The sequence below is a fragment of the Acanthopagrus latus genome, chromosome 4, assembly GCF_904848185.1.
Source record: "Acanthopagrus latus isolate v.2019 chromosome 4, fAcaLat1.1, whole genome shotgun sequence".
Taxonomy (NCBI): domain Eukaryota; kingdom Metazoa; phylum Chordata; class Actinopteri; order Spariformes; family Sparidae; genus Acanthopagrus; species Acanthopagrus latus.
In genome coordinates this window covers 23446097-23464642 of record NC_051042.1, presented here as the reverse complement: position 1 = coordinate 23464642, position 18546 = coordinate 23446097, and the positions used below count along the sequence as shown (strand labels likewise).

Sequence of the window (18546 nt, the reverse complement as noted above, 5' to 3'; positions counted from 1 at the left end):
TGCACCAAACTACATAGCGTTTTGTTTCTCTCACTTGGCTTAAAATATTCAGGTATATCATGGGACATTGTGTTCTTTGCACAGTCTTGCATAATGATTGGAAGATATCCACGTCCTCCACGCCCCCTCCTGTATACTTGCATTTGATTTCCCACGTGTAGTAGGCGTGACTGATGCACCGTGCTGCCTCACTTCAACTCTTGCAAAGTCAGTACATGAAGTACTTGTTCTTTGCTGGAGTGTTTGCATTTTCTGCCATTTTATACATCCGCTAGGGAAAAAATAAAATAATTGGTGCAATGATCAGTCAGTTATTCACTACACTAATTCAGAAAATTAATTGGCAACAATTCTGATAATTTACTAATATTTTTTGTTAAAGAAAAGCTGAAATGATTTGGTCCACTGCCTCATATATCAGAATCAGAGAGATAAGATAAGATGGCTTGCTGTGTGTTGCATGTTCTGTCACTATTTATTGTATTATTTTACAATTGTGTGTACTGGTTGTGATGACTACTGTTGCAAACCAAACCAACTCATCTCTAAACAGGTGAAAGATGAACTTGACACAGAGCTCCAGCTTTAATGCATTTCATGACTTTATTCATGCACTACTCCAACATGTTTTTTGGTGCTTTTACCAACACCATGTATGTCTATTAGTTTGAAATAACAAAAAATCATACAGTATCATGCTGAAAGATAACACAGCCAAAACTCATTATTTTAAAACAAATACTTGAGGTCGACATTTACACATTACCAAAGGTGTCACTTTGTCATCCCTGGACACAGTGTGCTATACATACATTACATGATGGCGAGTGCATTAAGACGTTTGGAAAACAGCTGTATGCAACTTGACAATCTTAGGCACACGATGTTCATGAGTAATCACATCTGTTTGCTACACACTGACTGCACTAGACTGAATCAGATTAAACACAGATCAAAAAAGTCTACAATGAGCTCACAGTTTTGAATAAACAGGACAGCACAGTTAACTTCCACGTGCCTTTTTCGTTGTACTGGTTATGCATGCTTTGATTATGTACCTTTTGTCAATATATGTATGTATATTTTAAATTATGGTCTTGAAGATTTACTACACAGCCTCTTATCTGGACATAGCTTTTTAAGTTCTTATGAAATGTTAACTGATTCAACAGCTTATAACTGTAGGGATATTATGCATGCAACATGAACCCGTACAGACTACTGTAAGGACAGTATAGGTGAGTGCATGTGTCAGTGCTGGAACAGATGATGGAATACATGAAGGGAAAATAGTCCCAGTGATGTTAGGATCGCAAAGTCTAACAGATTTGATTCAATTATTATTGTAAACTAACTGATTTCTATGTATTATACTCAGTAATTACCCTAATGAACTGATGCTCAGTGCAAGGTCACGCATTTAACTTTCAAGAGCATTTACTGTTTTTAAAATCGACACATACATTATGAAGCTAAAAGGCAAATCTCTGGTTAATATAAATGTTGTCATTTGGTCTTTGGAGGCTGAAGTTATGATCCCTAAAATTCCCCAAAAAATAATGTAAGCATATATGGCAACCTTTAATTTTAGTATTCAGCATAGTTGGCAGTTTAGGTTAATTAAGTTGAGGCTTGTAAAGCATGCATTATCACCTACTGATAATGTGGCATTTTTCTATAGGGCATTTATTTTGTACATTTATACAAGCAGACACATACACACTAATGCCAGTCACTCACACAAACATACATACACAGTGTTCAGTACATCCAATTTCAGTATAGATTAAAAAGTTGGATAAAAAATATATATATATATTAATTTCCAGATGGGGTTTGAAGTACCCTGCTTCATAATGTAGTGCACAGGAAGATTAAGACACTACAGTATAAACGTATGCACACAACAAACCAAGGACAAAGACGAAAAAGCTACTGTAGTCTTCAGTCAGACTCTGTTGATAGTGTAGAGCACAACATGAGGCGCAAGTGCAACATCCAGTAACATCAGTTGGTCCTCTCCAGAGTTATGCATCTTTCACGTCGTCATCCTGCTTGCGCTCGGTCATTCGGGCACATCTCGGACATGTGGTGGAGTTGTCATAGTAACAATCTCTAATGAGACACAAAACAAACACAGACATTTCTTGTTAAAAATGCATCATATTAATGGTGTCTTGTTTGGGTAACATGTTTTTCAGTTTAAAGGAATCGTTCAGTTTGTGCAATTGAACTTTTTTGCTACTTAGAGTAAGTTGAACAAATGTAGTAATGAATGTCTTACTTCTCTTTATGTGGTGTGAGGGCATGTTGACTGACAATCTTACACCAGAACAGCCCAATAACTTGATGTCTATGGACTACTAAAAGCTCTGCTCATTGGGGGAAAAAACACCACTTCAGTGCTGGTGTTTTATTTTGTATCCATTACTGCAGGCTGTGTTTTTCTCCACAGATGTTTTCACAACTACATTTTAGACTCCTCACAATCACAAACATGTTTCTGTCTGACTGATCAGAGGTGACTAACCTGTGGAAGACAGCAGAGCACTCGTGACACACTGAGGTGTGACTGTCGAAAGGGAAAAGGATGTCTCCTTCCTTACACAGCTCACACACGAATCCTTTGGCCTGACAACGCTACATACACACACAAACACATACAAAATGAGTCAGAAAGTCAGGGTTTCACAGAGGTTATACGCCTTGTACTCCTTTAGCAAGTAACAAAGTTGCCATTAAGTGCCTATGGCCTCATGACAAGACTGCAACAAGCTCACAAATCAAGAGAAGTCATTAATATGGTTATTTCTGCTTTATGTGTGAGCTCACCTCACAGTCTAGTTTGATGTGCTTAGCAAATGTGGTGTGGATCTCTGTGAGCGAACAGCTGAGTCTGCCGCTGGAGATGTCAATCAAATCCTGTAGTGAATACATGTCATCGTTTTCCACAAAGTGCTGCCGGTCTTGTAGCTGCAGAAGACAAGTACAAGAGAAAAAGTGTTATGAAAATGTGTTATTGAACCATAAACCATACACAAACTTGCGAAGGGAAAATATATGCATTATTATGATACTTGCCATTAAAAACTATGATTTAGACTCAAACTATTCTGTTCTATTCTAACTAAGTACATTTAATCATGTACTCTAACTCTGATGTACTTTTACTTTGTTCGAATAATTCCATGTTATGCCAGTTTCTAATTATACTCCACTAAATTTTGGCAGAAAATCTTGCACTTTTCAGTTAATGGTTACTTTGCATATTTAGGCTACCACAGATAGTAAAGTCAGGTTTACAGTATGTGTGTTTCTAGACTAATACCACATACAGCATCTCCATTTCACATCAGGCACCTGTCCCGATGCGGCGCAGGTTCTCCAATTACACCACATGGTGGTGCTGTTGTAACATGTAACTCATTGGTCACAATGTCTGTGTACATATAATGATACTGATACTGACCTGTAGTAATAGCCGAGCCTCCATGGCCTCCTTGCACGTAATAAAATAGGGTTTCATCAACAGAATATCTTGACGGAGTTTCTGTAGAGCAAAAACACACAAACACAAACACACACATCACTGTTGGTCTCACTCAATGCACACAGACTGATTTTCAGTTTAAATGCTCATGCTGGAGTACTGCTACTCCATCCAAAACTTAGCAAGAAAGCACAGGAGGCATTGTGTGATCAAACAACTCATTGTTTTTGTAGTGATTCCAAGCTAAATATGAGAACCTTGATCCATAAGAGTGCCTCTAAAAACAGATGAAGCTACCCACCCTGATCTCGACCAGTTCCTCCACAAAGTTAAATAGCAGCGGGTTGATTTCTTTGAGCTTCAGCACAGGTCGTGGTATCATTAGGGCCAAGTAACGCATCGAGGAGCGACAAACCTGAAAATGATACACGCTGTCAAAACACAGACTGCACATGAATACACTCATGTTGTTTTCAAACCAACACAGTGAGGTGGGTTAAACCGAGGGCTGTCATGATTTCTTATGTTAAAATCGAAATTCGTTCAAAATGAGCTTTTATTTTCAACCAAATTAAAATGTAGTGCTGGGAAACCCTTTTGTTTCTTTTTGTTTTTTTTATTTCTGAACCACTGTAGGGCGGTATTCTGGGTGGAAATCTGAAACTTTTTATTTTTGGTGAATTTATTTGACTTACCCAACTCTAAACTGCAAAAAAAGTCATAAAGAATAAGTCAAGCTGATGCTGTAATCTACCCCTATCTCTAAATAGAAGATTTTGAAAATGTTAATGACAGTTGTCAGGGCATGAAACCAATAGTCTGTTGATCTTAAGAAATAAAGATGCAAGTCTAAAAATAGTGTAGCCACTAGTGCTGACAATAATAATAATTGAAAAGTGAATCGAAACAGGACCTTACACTCGGGTCAAGTCAAACTGTGGATTTGTAGAATGTTGAAACCCTAGTTAAAGCTGCAGTCAGGGATAGCCAGAATAGGTTGATGCACATCATGTGACTTAGAATCACAACCTTGTCCTGACTTCAGTTGAACTTGATAGTGAGTCAGATGCTGACTGGCTTTCATAAACAGGCCTTTTTTGTTATTTAATGTTTCTGATGTTTATACCACAACTGACTTCACTTGAAAAAGCACCTCTGTAGTAACATAGTTAAGACGCTTCCACAGTCTGTGCAGCACTCCTCATGACTAGTAAATTGACTTCGATATGTAAATGTTTTTGGAGTTCCAGTTTTTTTTATGCTTATGTAACATAATTCTAATAGCACACAATAATACAGTTCTGATGTTCAGCAGTGACACTTATAAAAGAACAATATGGGCAAACAAATATGAGAGCCACATCAAGTTCAAATCATACACTCATCTACTGTTTGTAAAGGGGTATAATTTGACAAGAGGTCTAATAGATAAACATAAAAATCGGGAGGGGATACTTTTACATGCTGAGCGTATTTTGTTGTGGTCGTGGGGATACCTTGCGTGGTTCAAACTCCCAGTTGTGGATGACACGAGCTGGGACGATAGCCGTGTCGTTCCAGTGGCATGTGCTGCAGTAATACTGGCCTGTGTAGTCACACTGTCTGGCTTCACTTGGCACGCCCCCTACAAGACAAATGTGCCAGAGTATAGCCAAACTATGAAACAAAAAGGCAGGATGTTACTTAGATTCATTTAAAACAGATTTGTTTGCTTAGTAATAGTAATTGTGTTGAGAAAGTTAAAGTTTTCACCTTTCTGTGGTAATGTTATGTCTTTATATTAATAAGCCAACAGCATAGCTTGGTAGCAACGCCAGCATGATATAAGTCAGTTGTTCACATTTACATTTACATTAAGGACATTTAGCAGAGTTGCCAGTTGTTTAGCTGCTATCTGGCAATATATAAATATCCACTGTAGTACCACGAGACTACAAAACACCTTCTTTCCTCTACCAAGCTTCTATAATATAGAAATCTTATCGCTGGTGATCTTATTTGAAATCCTTTGTTTACTGATTTCAAGTGGTCAAAAATATACCAACATGGTAAATATGTACTCACTCAGTGAAATAGGCGTACGACATTCTGCACAGCGGTAGTCTTGCCGGTCTAGTCCTATCTCAGGGCAGATGCTGAGCTCATACTCGGACTGGTGGCTGACCTTTGACCTGACACAAGGCTTGGTGATCATGTTCATACACTTACTGTGACAACGATAATAGCAGCCTGAAACAAGAAAAGAGATAATCACAGGGCATGACATTTTTTTGGTGCAATTGCACTACTGTTACACCCAGTGGGTTTGGTATGACTGGTTAATGGCTGTTATTTGGAGAGCTGTAGAAAGATGCTAACACCGAGTATGAAAAAAAAAAAAAACAAGATGCATGAGAACATAAAATTAAAATCTAAAAATATTTCATCAAACAAATTATAAAATTGAATCAAAGTCTTAGAATTATTGTTCTAACTACTAATCTGATAAAAATGACAGTTCAAATTAAAATTAAATCTTTGGCTCAGATAGAAAGACATCTTAAGACAGTGTACAGACAGTGAGACTGTACACAAATGTAAATTAAAAAAGGAAATTCATATAGAGTTGATCTTGTTTAGGTCTCAATTTTGAAAATCTATGTGCCCTGAAAACATCTTATTCCATGCACAATATGATGATTTACAATGTCGCTACTCAAATATATCCACAGTGTTATATCAGAAAGATTAACTGTCTAGTTTTCTCACCTGTGCAGGTATACCAAGTCTGGATGAGGCCCCAGATGATGGTGCTACACTTGTCACAGGTCTGTTTCACACTCTTGCTCTTTTCCTTGGAAAAGCGATGCTCTAGCAGGACTCTCAGATTAGGCTCATCCTCCTCAGGGTCCTTTAAGGGGACAAATTGCAAGCATTATACAATGTGTATATTAAATGAACGACTTACTTCACTGAACGTGGTTCTCTTTACTGTAGCTTTCTTTGGGTGAACCAACTACTTGCCGTGAGCAAGTAGCTCAGTTTGCCATGTAGCTAAGTGGCCTTATTAGCTGAGAGAGTTTGCCCACACAAGGGGGGGGGGGGGGGGCTGGATGGTTCTACTTTTCTATTGAGTGAGGAAAACATTATCCTTCTTTCCCTGTTGAAACTACAGGGCCCTCCGGCAGTACAAAGAGTTCCCAGGAGATAGTACAGATCAGGGCTAGCTGGTTAGCATGCAAACTTCGGTAGATATTGGCTGGTAGAAATAAATCTCAGAAATAAACATATAAAACACAGCTCCAAAACACCACCAGAAATTACTAACATTCTCTTCACCAGAAAGTGAGTTAAATTTGCTATCGGGAGAGAGAAACTGAGCTATTAGAAACATGAGGAACTTTTGCACTTGCTTATCTCCACAAACTTGTTGATCAACTTATCATTCTCTAAGACAGTCTACAATGCCTGCTCTCATTTATCCCATACAGGAAAAAAGCTAAAAGGTCAAAAGTGATGCAATGAATGTTGAAGAAACCCTTTTTTTTCCTTTTTTTTTTTTTTAAAAAAAGGTGCTGTCACAAAAGGCAGGCCAAGCAGAATTTCTTATGACATTCTTCATACCCTCTCTGATTAACTACAATATAAAGTCCATTTCCCTCCCCAAACCGCTTGGCCTGACCAGGTTATCCAAACCCCTGAGCTCTAGATTTTCCAAATGCACATGAATGCAGCATTACTTTCAGAAACAGCCCTCTAGTAATCCAGTAAAAAGGCATGCCTCTCATAATACATTACACAAAACTGAAAACATACAAGTCAAATCAGTCAATTTAGGATTGGTTTTACTGATTGTGCCACTGCGCCAGCACCAACAACTCAACTATCATTTCATGTACTTCTCTATTAACTCCTCAGTTCCAACCTTAAGCTCCTGCAGTTTGAGGCGAAGGTGGATAAGTTTCACCACTGTGTCCTTTTGTCTCTCCGAGTGCTCTGGCAGCTCCAGGATCAGCTTCTTACACTCCTCTATGGCAAGTTTCAGCTGCTCAATGTCGGACGCCACAAACGAACCCTGTAAAGGGTGAACAAGAGCAAAGGCATGTCTCAAAGGCAGTAAATAGAATAGGAAGTTCTGCATGCAGGCTCTGTCAGTTTTATGATATGAAACTGTTTCATCTGGAGTGGTAAGCTTTACTTACCACAGGCCTGGAGAAGTGGTCCTCAGCTAGACCAAGATCCATGGTCCGATCTGAACTGTGGGTTCTGGTCCCAGAGAACAGCTCAGGCCTTGTTTCTAAAAAGAAGACCACTTGGCATAAGGCACCGTTCTTCTTGTAAGCATACACACTATGGTCTGCTAAGTGCGCTCAGGCATGCATGCTAATTTCACACACATGACGCTGGCCACTCAGGACAATCTCTACACTCTGACTCACCACTCAAGAAGTGGACAAAAGGACAAAACTCATAACAGACAACTGAAGGAATCACAGGTACATTTTTTTAGCACTTCTGGTAATGTGTAACCAAGTCAGCTGACAAAACAGATCACCGAGCTGAATGAACTATGAAGTGCCGATCATTTTTGCATTTACATGTTTACAATCAATCTGTAACGTAGGCATTCACATATGGTATGATTCTTTTTAAAAACATTTTCTTCTTTTTTTTTTTATCAGGTCATTCATAGTCCAAGATTCACTCATGGTATGCTTCTAAATCAATTAAAACAACATTCTTCAACAACTACTGGTGCTACTATCAACTATTTATGTATAAACAAGTTTAATATGTGGTACTGTACATTAGATTACATTAGTGTGGTATGTGTGCTATGTGCATTGGTCTATTACATGTGAAATTATTCTTATCCTCATTATTTACATGTCTTTAACACTTGACTTAACTTAGATAGTACAGTAAGTGAAATTGTATTTTTTGTTTGAGTTTATCTGCAAATATTCCAAAATATCCATAAGATCAAGGGGTAATGCTTCCATAATATCAGTATATGATAAAACATTTTACTGGCACGGAGACACAGCAATGTTTTAAGAAGATGCATAGAGGTACTATTAAAAAAGGGGTGGGCTTGTGCTTTCTGATGTGTGTGACCACAGTAGCTGCTTGGAGCTGCCTAAACAGATTTTATATTTTGGTTACTTGTTCTGGCGAACCTGTTTGCAAACTAAAGCATGTGTCTAGCTGCCGATTGGTGCTGGACAGGATACGTGGATGTCCTATTTACATTTGATAAAAATGTACTGATGAGTCTAACTTAAAACAGAATGTGGGAAAAGAGGCTTCATATAGACTCGAGTATACAGCAAGATAACACAACTGGGAATAACTGGGAATCACAGAAGAGTACAGAACATTTAGTACATTAATTAGGTGTTGCTTATCTATATATAATCATTAAAAGGGGAAAAAGAGAAAAAAGGGGAAAAAAACATCAATGCAATATGAAGTATGTGGCAAACCCAAGTCTGTATGTCAAATAACACCTGCACGAAATTAACACTTAAAATACACTGACACTAATTATCAACAGTGTATACTGGATTTATTAGGCATGTTGACTGACATTTTAAATTTGATAAATTATACAGTTCAGAAAATCTAGCAAAATACTACCCAGATCACTACATTTTAACAAACCACTCTCTATCTTTCTGAAAAAGTGCAGACAAATGTGGTTATTACCTGCATACACGTCAGAGCAAAACATTTCGGGTGAATTCAGCTTCTCAGTGCCACACAGAGAGAGGACAATGAAGCAGCTCAGCTTACAGTGTGTCAGGCTTGCATTTCAAAATCACTGTGCTCTAATAACAATGTCTTTGATTCCCAACTCCTAAAATACAGGAAGTGTTACTACAGTACTGCTTACACTTATGCTTTTATTTCCTCTGGTTCAGTCTCAGTGTTTAACTTCCTTTTCTATAAGTCTACTGACAACAGTCCAGTGCTATTCAAGTATTAGGATCCATTCGAGACTAGATGAAAACAGTTTATTTATTTGTAATCATCAGTTGCAGGAGAGACTCACTCCACCATATAGCAAATGAGCCCTGGCAACATGATCTAAGCACCTGATCGCCTTTCTGTATTACTGTAAGGGCACAAAATGTATATCTGCAAATACGTGACATTTAGAAAAGCAGAAACTACCTCACATTGCTGCACCTATCTGTTTAGTAAGGGAAATGTCAAGAATATCGATATATTAGTCATATTACTACACCCACTTTCACCTATAGATCAGTAAAACATTGTTTTTCTTTACTCCACATACCTACAGTGAACAACTCAAGGACAGCTGAGTATTTAAAATGTGTTGTTTCTATAAAATCACAGATTTACTGGCTTTTTCCACAGTCTACGAAACAAGACATCTTTTCAGAGTGTAACAATATACATTAATGTCTGACAAAGTAAACTTGACTGACAGCCAAAATCAAGATTTTCAATAGCCGAAAGCTATTAATTCTTCCAAAAATGTTTTAACAATCCTCACAATTTTACGCATCAGCATTTAGTTTCTGGGATTCTGACACAAAGAAAAGACAAAGAGTGTTTAACAGAATTATGTTGTGTTCCAGTCCTACTCCATGTATTTTTAATGGTCCTCTATAGTGATATGTAGTGTTTGACATAATAGGTCCAGCTGCAGCCGTATGATTTCAAATTTACACCGCTTGGTTTATTCGTATTCGTAAAAGTGCACCAGAAAACTAATTTACAGGCAACTTTTTTTCCCCTTTAACTTAGCCACAGGTGTGAAGATGAACTTAAAGTGAGAGAACTGTACCATGCTGTGGTGGCGTCTTGCCTCCCTGGGGACCATCTTCTCCCTCTCCGCGATCAAAGGGATTGAGGCGGGTTTGTCGGAAATGTGCGAGTCTCTCATCATACTCCATTTCATCGGCTACATCTGAGGGAAGAAGGAATACATTACAGTCACACTTCTCTGCTCTTGTGTTTAGAATTACGCAGGACGGAGGCTCCTGGCTGCCTTTTAATGGAAGTGAGGTAGCTAATGTGTCTCCATAGTTATTGCTTATTAAGCAGTGTGGTTGCATTAAGATCACAATTTAACTGTGCTGCTGCTATCCAGTAAAGAACTCTTTCAGTCTAGCTGTAATACAGACTTTCTGTTATGACTCCAGCTGTGATCTTCAGGGTTGTTTTCTCAGATGTAACAAAGCTACTCCAGAACCACATAAGACATTATAACTGCTTTTAAAGACTGAGTAGTAGGATTTTGACAGTGACACATCTGCTCCTCCTTTTGTTACAAATGCTAATAAATGTAACTATATACTGCCATATCAAGACTTTAAATAACTGGTCCACAGACTGCATGAGAACAGGTAACATCAACAAAAGCAATACCTCACCTTCAACTTTCATGTGATGTTTTAACCAAGAAGCTCAATTAAACTGGAATCGTGTGGTTTGAATCATGCAAGTGTTGTGAGGATGTTCCATATCAAAATGACCTGAAACTGAAACCACAGCCATCCTATAAAAATCCTATTAAAAATCAATGTGCAGAGAAACAACGCTGTCACTGGGCAGTCTGCGACGCTGGTTGACAGGAAATCACCTCTAAATAATGGTTCAAATACAGACATTTGGTCAACTGTTTTTCAAACTGTTATCCTACATGTTTTACCATCAACAGAGAAAACTGTGCAAACCCTGAGAGACTTTGTAAACACAAATTGAAGCCTCGCCTCACCAATTACAACCAATCACAGCTGGTGTTTACTGTCCTCCTCTACACATCGATAACCTCCATTATGTCTCGAGCAATACAACTTGACATGTAGGGTATTGAATAATACTGGTCACAGGTAATATGCTAACAGCACAAACAGGGCTCAACAACATCAACACTCAAATGTCAACAGTCAGCTAACGTTAGCTAGCTAACTAGCTTCGAAAGAAACCAAGCGTCGGTTTGATGCTAATGTTTGCTAATTTAACTGTTCGGTCTGGTCTGACGCTTACCCCGTTGTTGACCCTATTTATCAACAAGGAACCGACAATTGTAAAATATATATTTTGGTCGACGCTTGCCGTAGAACGTACAGTTTTCCCCGTGTTGTTTTGTCCCTGTCATCAGCTACATCACCAGGCAAACAGCGTCAAGTTTTCAGTGTTTTAAATGGGTAAGTTCCGGTACGTATTTTCAAAATAAGACTGTATGTCAGTAGCTGTTGCTTAATTAATATGAGATAATTATGAATCATCGGGTTAGTTTTCTGTACTAAACCAAAAACTTAAATACGAAATAGGTAACATCGATGTCTCTTATCCAAATAGTTCATATTAAAGGTTATTATCTTATATGGATGTATTTTGGGGGGCTTTTACATTGAAAATAAGTATCCCGTATGATTGATGAAATGTGGGACCATAACTTCCTCCGAGATGAGAAGATATCACCTTCACAGTGATGGAGGGGAGGCACTCTTTCCTTAAATAAAATCTTTTGATAAATGTACATACACATTTTAATATGGGTATTTTACATATGTAGTGTCAACATGTATGGCTGCAGCATACAATACCATATAAACATTTTGTCATATATGTGCATATGGGGAGTTTAGTATGGGTTTTTCATACATGGGCACACAGGGGGTTTACTATTTCATGTGTGTTTTAAACCTGTATTTCCATATATCCAAGGATGTATGTATATATTCAAAATCATATATTGCTTCATGAGTAATTGACATGGCAGGGTCACTCTTACATTTACATTTGGGGCATTTAGCAGACACTTGTCGACTAGCAGTAATTTATTCATACATGCAGTGATGGAGGTGGCTGCCATGCAAGGGGCCGACCAGCACATCAGGAGCAGATTGGGGTTCACTATCTTGCCCAAGAGTTATGGAGTTACTTCAGTGTGAGAAGAATCCTTAAATGAATACATTGTAGCCTACTCTCTACTCAACTGTCATTGTCAGATACCTGGAGGACTTCATATCAAAGGTCCCATCTGTAAGAAAATTTTATTTTTGAGTCTTACTGCCAACTTGTCAAATACTCAGATACTGAGAACGGTAATTCTTGATGAGTTGGGAAACCATCAGTATTTGATGAGGACCTTTAAGTTAAATATGTAGATATGCTAATTAGCAGCTGACAGTCTTCATCAGTCAGAACTTAATTAACAGTGTTCCACCTAATTAGGGCTTGACTGTGTGTTTGTTGTCACGATGGCAGCTGTGGAGATTTTTCTCAGCTAAACAGTAAACAGAGCCGCTTTGTGCAGCTTAATGAAGGAAGAAGTCATAACTGTAAACATCCTGCTTCCCAGACTTAATGCAGTCACACTTGGGTCATCCTTGGGGTATTTACATCCTTGACAATAATGGAAAGTCAAGCACAAGACATTTCTGCCTATTCCTGATATTCATCGAGGACATCATGTGTGTTAGCCAACGGGCTAATTGTTCTACTTCATTTCCAGCGTGGAGAACCAACTCTGACTTTTTAGATTAAATATTTTAATGAAATATGAAATATAAATGCAGTATTTAAAATGCCGATTCCTGGGTTTGGGACCTGCCTAGAGCAGAGCTTGTCTGTGCAGAGTTTGCATGTTCTCCTCCTGCCTGCTGGTTCTCTCTGGGTACCTATGTTATCATTCATTTGTCTGGTTCGGTCCTTTGTGGTGTTAAACAAATCAGCACAGCTCAGCTCTCAAGTTCACCGATATCATCTTTTCCTTTTTTAAAACATGTTTTACAGAACTGCCATTTCCCTTCTCCGTCCCCTAGATGCAGAGAAAGAAAGCAGTATTTACTAACTGCATCAGTCTGCTCCGCCTGTCTCACTGACTCTGGCCGTGAATCGTGAATCGTCTTATCATTGTGCAATGCAATGATAAGACGATTAATAATAAATATGAATAAAATGATTTGTCAGTGACATGTGAACATAAGAAGTAAGAGACAAGTAAGATTCATGAGGAATAAAGTCATCCTTGCACACTGTCAGCCAAAAGCATGAATAGAATATTTTTCACCCTTCAGACTTTAAACAAACAACACAAAGCCAAGGGACAAACTCCCTGCAGCAACTGCCATCGTGAAATCAAAGTGACAAATTAGTTTAAGACACAGATCAACAAATGATCACACTAATTTATGATTAATTTTTATTTTTATTATTTTTTTGGTTGTTTCATTTTTAAATGTTCTTCATGGTCCTTTGAAACAACAAGAGTCAGGCCAAAAACAGTTTTAAATATAAGGTATAAATTTAAGCTATTAAACAATTTAAAACAACAAAAACAAAAAAATCTACTGGGGAACATTCACATTTGTGACACATTTATCTAATCTTTGCTCTCTTGCTCTCTCTGGGTTACATTCCTTAAAACAGTCAGATCACATTTTATTTATTTATATATTTATTTATTATTCTTTTTAAAAAAAAATCATGCTCATGTGGTTGAACTATAATAAACATAGATCTTTAAATATTATTTTAAACAATTAAGATCAATTCCTCCCCTCAGTGCAGGATGCAGTTTTAATTTTGGGCCTGTTGGAAATCCCCCTTCCCCCTTCAATGATTGTTTTTACTTACAGTGCAGCATCCTAACTGAACTTGATCATGGGTTTCAAAAACTGAGCATTTCAGAAACAGCTCCGTTGTGTTACATATCAATGAGCCCTCTGTCTCTGCCGAGAGCACATTTTGACTTTCACACTTTTTTTTAAAAAAGCGAGAAAAAAAAAAAACTGTTAGTACTGCACGTCGATGTTAAAGTTGAAGACTGTTATTTAGTTTATGTCCTCTGTCCTCTTACAGCATCTTCTGCACATATTGCAGAGTTACTACAGAGCAACTACACTTAACATATATTCTTTCTAGTGAATAAATGCTCAACGTGGTCCTGCTTAACACAGATTCAGGTAAACATGGGAGGCATGCTGCAGTTCTTTTTAGGCCGACTGTATTTACAGCCTGTGTTGAACCAGCTTTAGCTCAGGGGGTGTAACGAAGTCCATAGTGCAACAGTGTAATGACCTTTAATAGTAAGATTTACAACATGTACACTGTACATTAACAATCCTCTCTAACAACTCCAACGGCAAAAAAGGATAAAGAGGGTAATTACCATTACAAATACTACAAAAAGAAGGGAATAAAGAAATAATTGACAATCAAAAGAGGACACAGAAAATGATGAGTAATAAGAGTAGGGACCCTGTTTAAGTACAGTTTCATTTCTCAGCAGCAAATCCTCTGGCTGGCAGTCTTCAAGTTATTGTGTACAGCAGTCTTCATCCTCAGCACGCACATTTCACATGACAGGGTCGACATCGACTAACCAATAAAGTTAGGCCACTTGATTCCTGCTCACGATGGGATCTGTGTCTTCCCCCATGCTTAATTTGGAAACTGCTGCGAGGAAGCACTGAGGATGGAGATCTGAAATTAAAGACAGGTTATATGCCTGAATTTCAGTTTCAGAGTCTAAAATGTGGGTCCATTAACAACAAATCCTTAGGATCAATAAAGAATATGATATATCACAGGGCACGTCAATAAATAAGATGACAGAAGCCGTGAGTTGGATCTGAGAGAACATTTGAGGACATAGTTGGAAAAGTTTGTCTGTGTTTTTGCTCGTCAGTGACGCTCAGGTCTGGGCCCTATAGACAACAAGCATCAGGCTTAGTGATCTTAAATGCTTACACTTTAAATGACATTCCCCACAGGCCATCAGGCCAATGTCTCGCTCATTTGACCTACATAAGTTAATCAGGACGCATTTCAACAAACCCGCAGGCGCATTTCTGGGAAATACACAGAAATAAAATTTGGACTTGCTTTCTGTGATAAATCCCATCATGCCTCTGGCGTCGGGCCTGCCACCAAGCGTTCATGTGATTAAGCTCACCCCTTTCCTCTCCTCCTCAGACATCCGGACATTTAGTCTCGGTGGAGTACTTCACACGCAACAGACATGAGTGTTTTGTTTGTTTGTTTGTTTGTTTGTTTTTTATCCTTCCTTTACCACATTCTTCTCTTCAGATTTCGATTCATTGAATTATCACATTAACTGCTGCATTTTAAAAGAAGAAGAAAAAGGTATAAGCCAGAGTTATTGTCTTAGGTGGTGCTTCTCTGCCCAAATGGGAATTATTTCAGTAACAGTGTGAGGTGGACTGGGTTCAGACGAGAAGGGAAAGGCCGTGAAAAACACTCATTTTCTCATCTCCAACACGTGAAAATATCCTTTACGCATTGAATGCCAAGGCTTGTTTTTGTCGTGAGTCATGAGTTTGGTTATATCATTTTATAAAACGTATCTCCAGGGCAGAGTCTGAGTTCGTTCTCCTTGTTTTCTTCAAATGCAGCTTTTAAAAGCAGAGATGAGAAGGATCAACAACACGAAAAAGGCACTTTATATACAAGAAACACAACTGATCTGCACAGGAAATGGCTTTTTTTCCATGTTTTTTTTTTCCTTTTTCTTCTTTTTTTTTTTTTAAAGATTTGAAACTGATTTAATACAAAATAAAATGCTACTCAGTTATTTCAGTTTAGTCCAGCGACCTGCAAACTCTCTTATGTGTGAGTTTACAATCGAATGAGTCAGTACCGGATTAAACGTCCAAATGTCCCGCAGTTAACCTGATGCTTGCACATGATTATAAAATCCACAATGAGATGCACACAATTATTATTATTATCATAGTTATTATTATTACTTTCCAGGGTTACAGTCTTTCTCCCGTGCAGTGTCGGGCATTGTCATCATCTGCCAGTTCAGTCTGTCACCCTTCGGGAGCTGACGCTGTTGGAGACCCCTGGTGTCACACCCCGAAGCACCAGCAGCACAGCACCAGCTCCTGCAGGGTTTTACGCAGCTCCTGGCTCCGGTAGGCGTAGATGAGCGGGTCGATGAGCGAGTTGCAGATGATGAGGATGAGGAAAAGGTTAAAGTTTCTGAAGAAGCAGTTGCAGAAGGGGCTGGCGGGGCAGGTGAGGATGAGGATGAGGTGGAGGAAGAAGGGGCCCCAGCATAAAATGAACACTCCGAGCAGGATGGTGAGGGTGATCGCGCCCTTCATGCTCGTGGACTGGCGCCTGGCCTTGTGGAAAGCCATGATGCGCCGGGAGTGCACGTGCGCCAGGAGGAACATGTGCAGGTAGAGCACGGCGTTGAACACCAGGGTGGTGCAGAAGAAGGTCACGAGGCACACGATGACGGCGTTGTCGGTGTGGTACACGATGAAGAGGATGCTGGAGGTGATGCTGGCCAGCCACACCACCACGATGATGGTGACGGCGCGCTGCGTGGTCATGATGCTGTGGTAGCGCAGCGCGTAAAAGATGGTGATGTAGCGATCCGCGGCGATGGTGCACAGAAAGGAGAGCGAGGACACCACGGAGCTGCAGATCATCACGTCGATGACGTTGTCCAGGAAGCGCAGCATGCCGGGGTGCACGTCCATCAGGCCGTGGTCGTTGAGGAGCATGAATATGGTCTCCACCACGTTGCTGACGCTGACCAGGATGTCGGAGACGGCCAGGCAGCAGATGAAGTAGTACATGGGCGAGTGCAGGTTGCGGTTCTTGATGATGGCGAGGACCACCAGGATGTTCTCCACCAGGCTGATGAGCCCCAGGGTCAGGAAGAGCTCCTGGGGGACGCGGATCTGCACGCAGCCCAGCGAGTTCTGCTCTCCGGTGGTGAGGTTCGTCTCGTTCTCGTCCATGAAGTCATTCAAGGTGAAGTCCACGTGGAGGACGGAGGGGTTGGACAGGGACGTGTTGCTCAGCGCCATGTCTTATTTATTTTATGAGATGGATGACTGACGATGAAAAGAAAAAATAAAAACAAACCAAACAAAAAAACAACAAAAAAACAAAAAACGACCCAATGAAAATCAAGCGAGTCGCATGAGAAGATGCTCAGTCATTCAACCCATCAACGCATCCAAAGACTGTTCGATATCTGACAACACCTCCATGAACTGTTATCACTTTATAGCTCAGAGGTTAAACTTGGAGCAGTCGCGCTGACGCGCCGCGGCAGTCCGGTGAGTTGGCGCGTCTCCTCGCCTCTTCTGTCCTATGGATGCGACTCGTCCCGCATGGAGATCCATGAAACGTCCTTCAGGATATACACCTCATGGTTTTCCATTGTCACGCGGCTCTCGAGCTGCAGACCTCCCCGTGTCGGATCTTACTAACATGATGACAGTGAGCAGAGTGCCGACAAAGACAGTTGGGGAGACTGACTTGCTGGAACATTTCTCAAAGTGATGCCGGATTGTGGAGGACTTCAGGCTGCTCCTCCTCCCGCACAGACGTCAGCTGGGTTGCGGCCCCCTCCAAGGAGAGGATGGTCATGTGCACATCTGTCAGTTAGAAAAGGTTATTAGTTGCTCTGTCACTGGTGTTTCATATCTGCTGGTTTTTATTCATTTTATGTGAGGCACTTTGTTATTTTTATATAAACGTTAACCCTGCTCATGCCGTCTGCAGAGAGAGGCCGTAAAGACATTTTAATGTAAGTGATGGGACACAAAATCCAGCCTTTATTATTATTATTATTACCTCAAGTCGAAGGACATCCGCAGAAACTCAAAACAGTATATTTTAGGAACGAAGAAAAGGAAGAAGCAACAAAAAGAACAACACAAGACAAACAAAAACAAAATTAAAAAAAAAACAGAACACAAGACAGAGAAACAAAACAAACAAACAAAAAACGCAAACAAAATAAAAAAACATAAGACAGAGAGAGAAAAAACAAATAAACAAAACAACGCAAACAAAAAAAAACATAAAACAAACAGAGAAATAAAAAGCAAAATAAAAAACATAAAACAAACAGAGAAATAAAAAAAAAAAAAAAAACATAAGACAAACAGAGCAACACATATACAATCAGTTAGTGTATTACAGGTATAAGTTAATGTAGACAAATTCACATTATCCACATATACACATGTTGATAACTCCATACATGAGCCAGCACATACGTACAAATATGTATGTCACACATACAAGAAATAAATGTT

At 39.3% G+C, this 18546-nt stretch overlaps 2 protein-coding genes across 4 annotated transcripts; both read right to left on the bottom strand.

Moving 5' to 3' along the window:
- Positions 1–578: 578 nt before the first annotated feature.
- Positions 579–11663, bottom strand: def8 (differentially expressed in FDCP 8 homolog). 3 transcript variants are annotated; one of them, XM_037096322.1, is made up of 12 exons: positions 11573–11663; positions 10287–10409; positions 7672–7766; positions 7395–7544; positions 6239–6380; positions 5555–5719; positions 4987–5114; positions 3792–3905; positions 3470–3550; positions 2833–2973; positions 2531–2640; positions 579–2115 (listed from the first exon to the last, which is right to left on the bottom strand). In XM_037096322.1, the coding sequence occupies exons 1-12, from the start codon at positions 11601–11603 to the stop codon at positions 2028–2030; spliced, it is 1368 nt and encodes a 455-aa protein (XP_036952217.1). In that variant the 5' UTR covers positions 11604–11663; the 3' UTR covers positions 579–2027. The 3 variants fall into 3 exon arrangements, with proteins under 3 accessions (XP_036952217.1, XP_036952219.1, XP_036952218.1); XM_037096324.1 differs by having other exon boundaries at positions 2028–2115; positions 11492–11628; XM_037096323.1 differs by lacking the exon at positions 11573–11663 and adding an exon at positions 10876–10894 and having other exon boundaries at positions 2028–2115.
- A 4078-nt stretch (positions 11664–15741) lies between these two features.
- On the bottom strand, positions 15742–18241 carry mc1r (melanocortin 1 receptor). The gene has a single exon (XM_037095501.1). The coding sequence runs from the start codon at positions 17302–17304 to the stop codon at positions 16330–16332; it is 975 nt and encodes a 324-aa protein (XP_036951396.1). The 5' UTR covers positions 17305–18241; the 3' UTR covers positions 15742–16329.
- Positions 18242–18546: the final 305 nt, after the last annotated feature.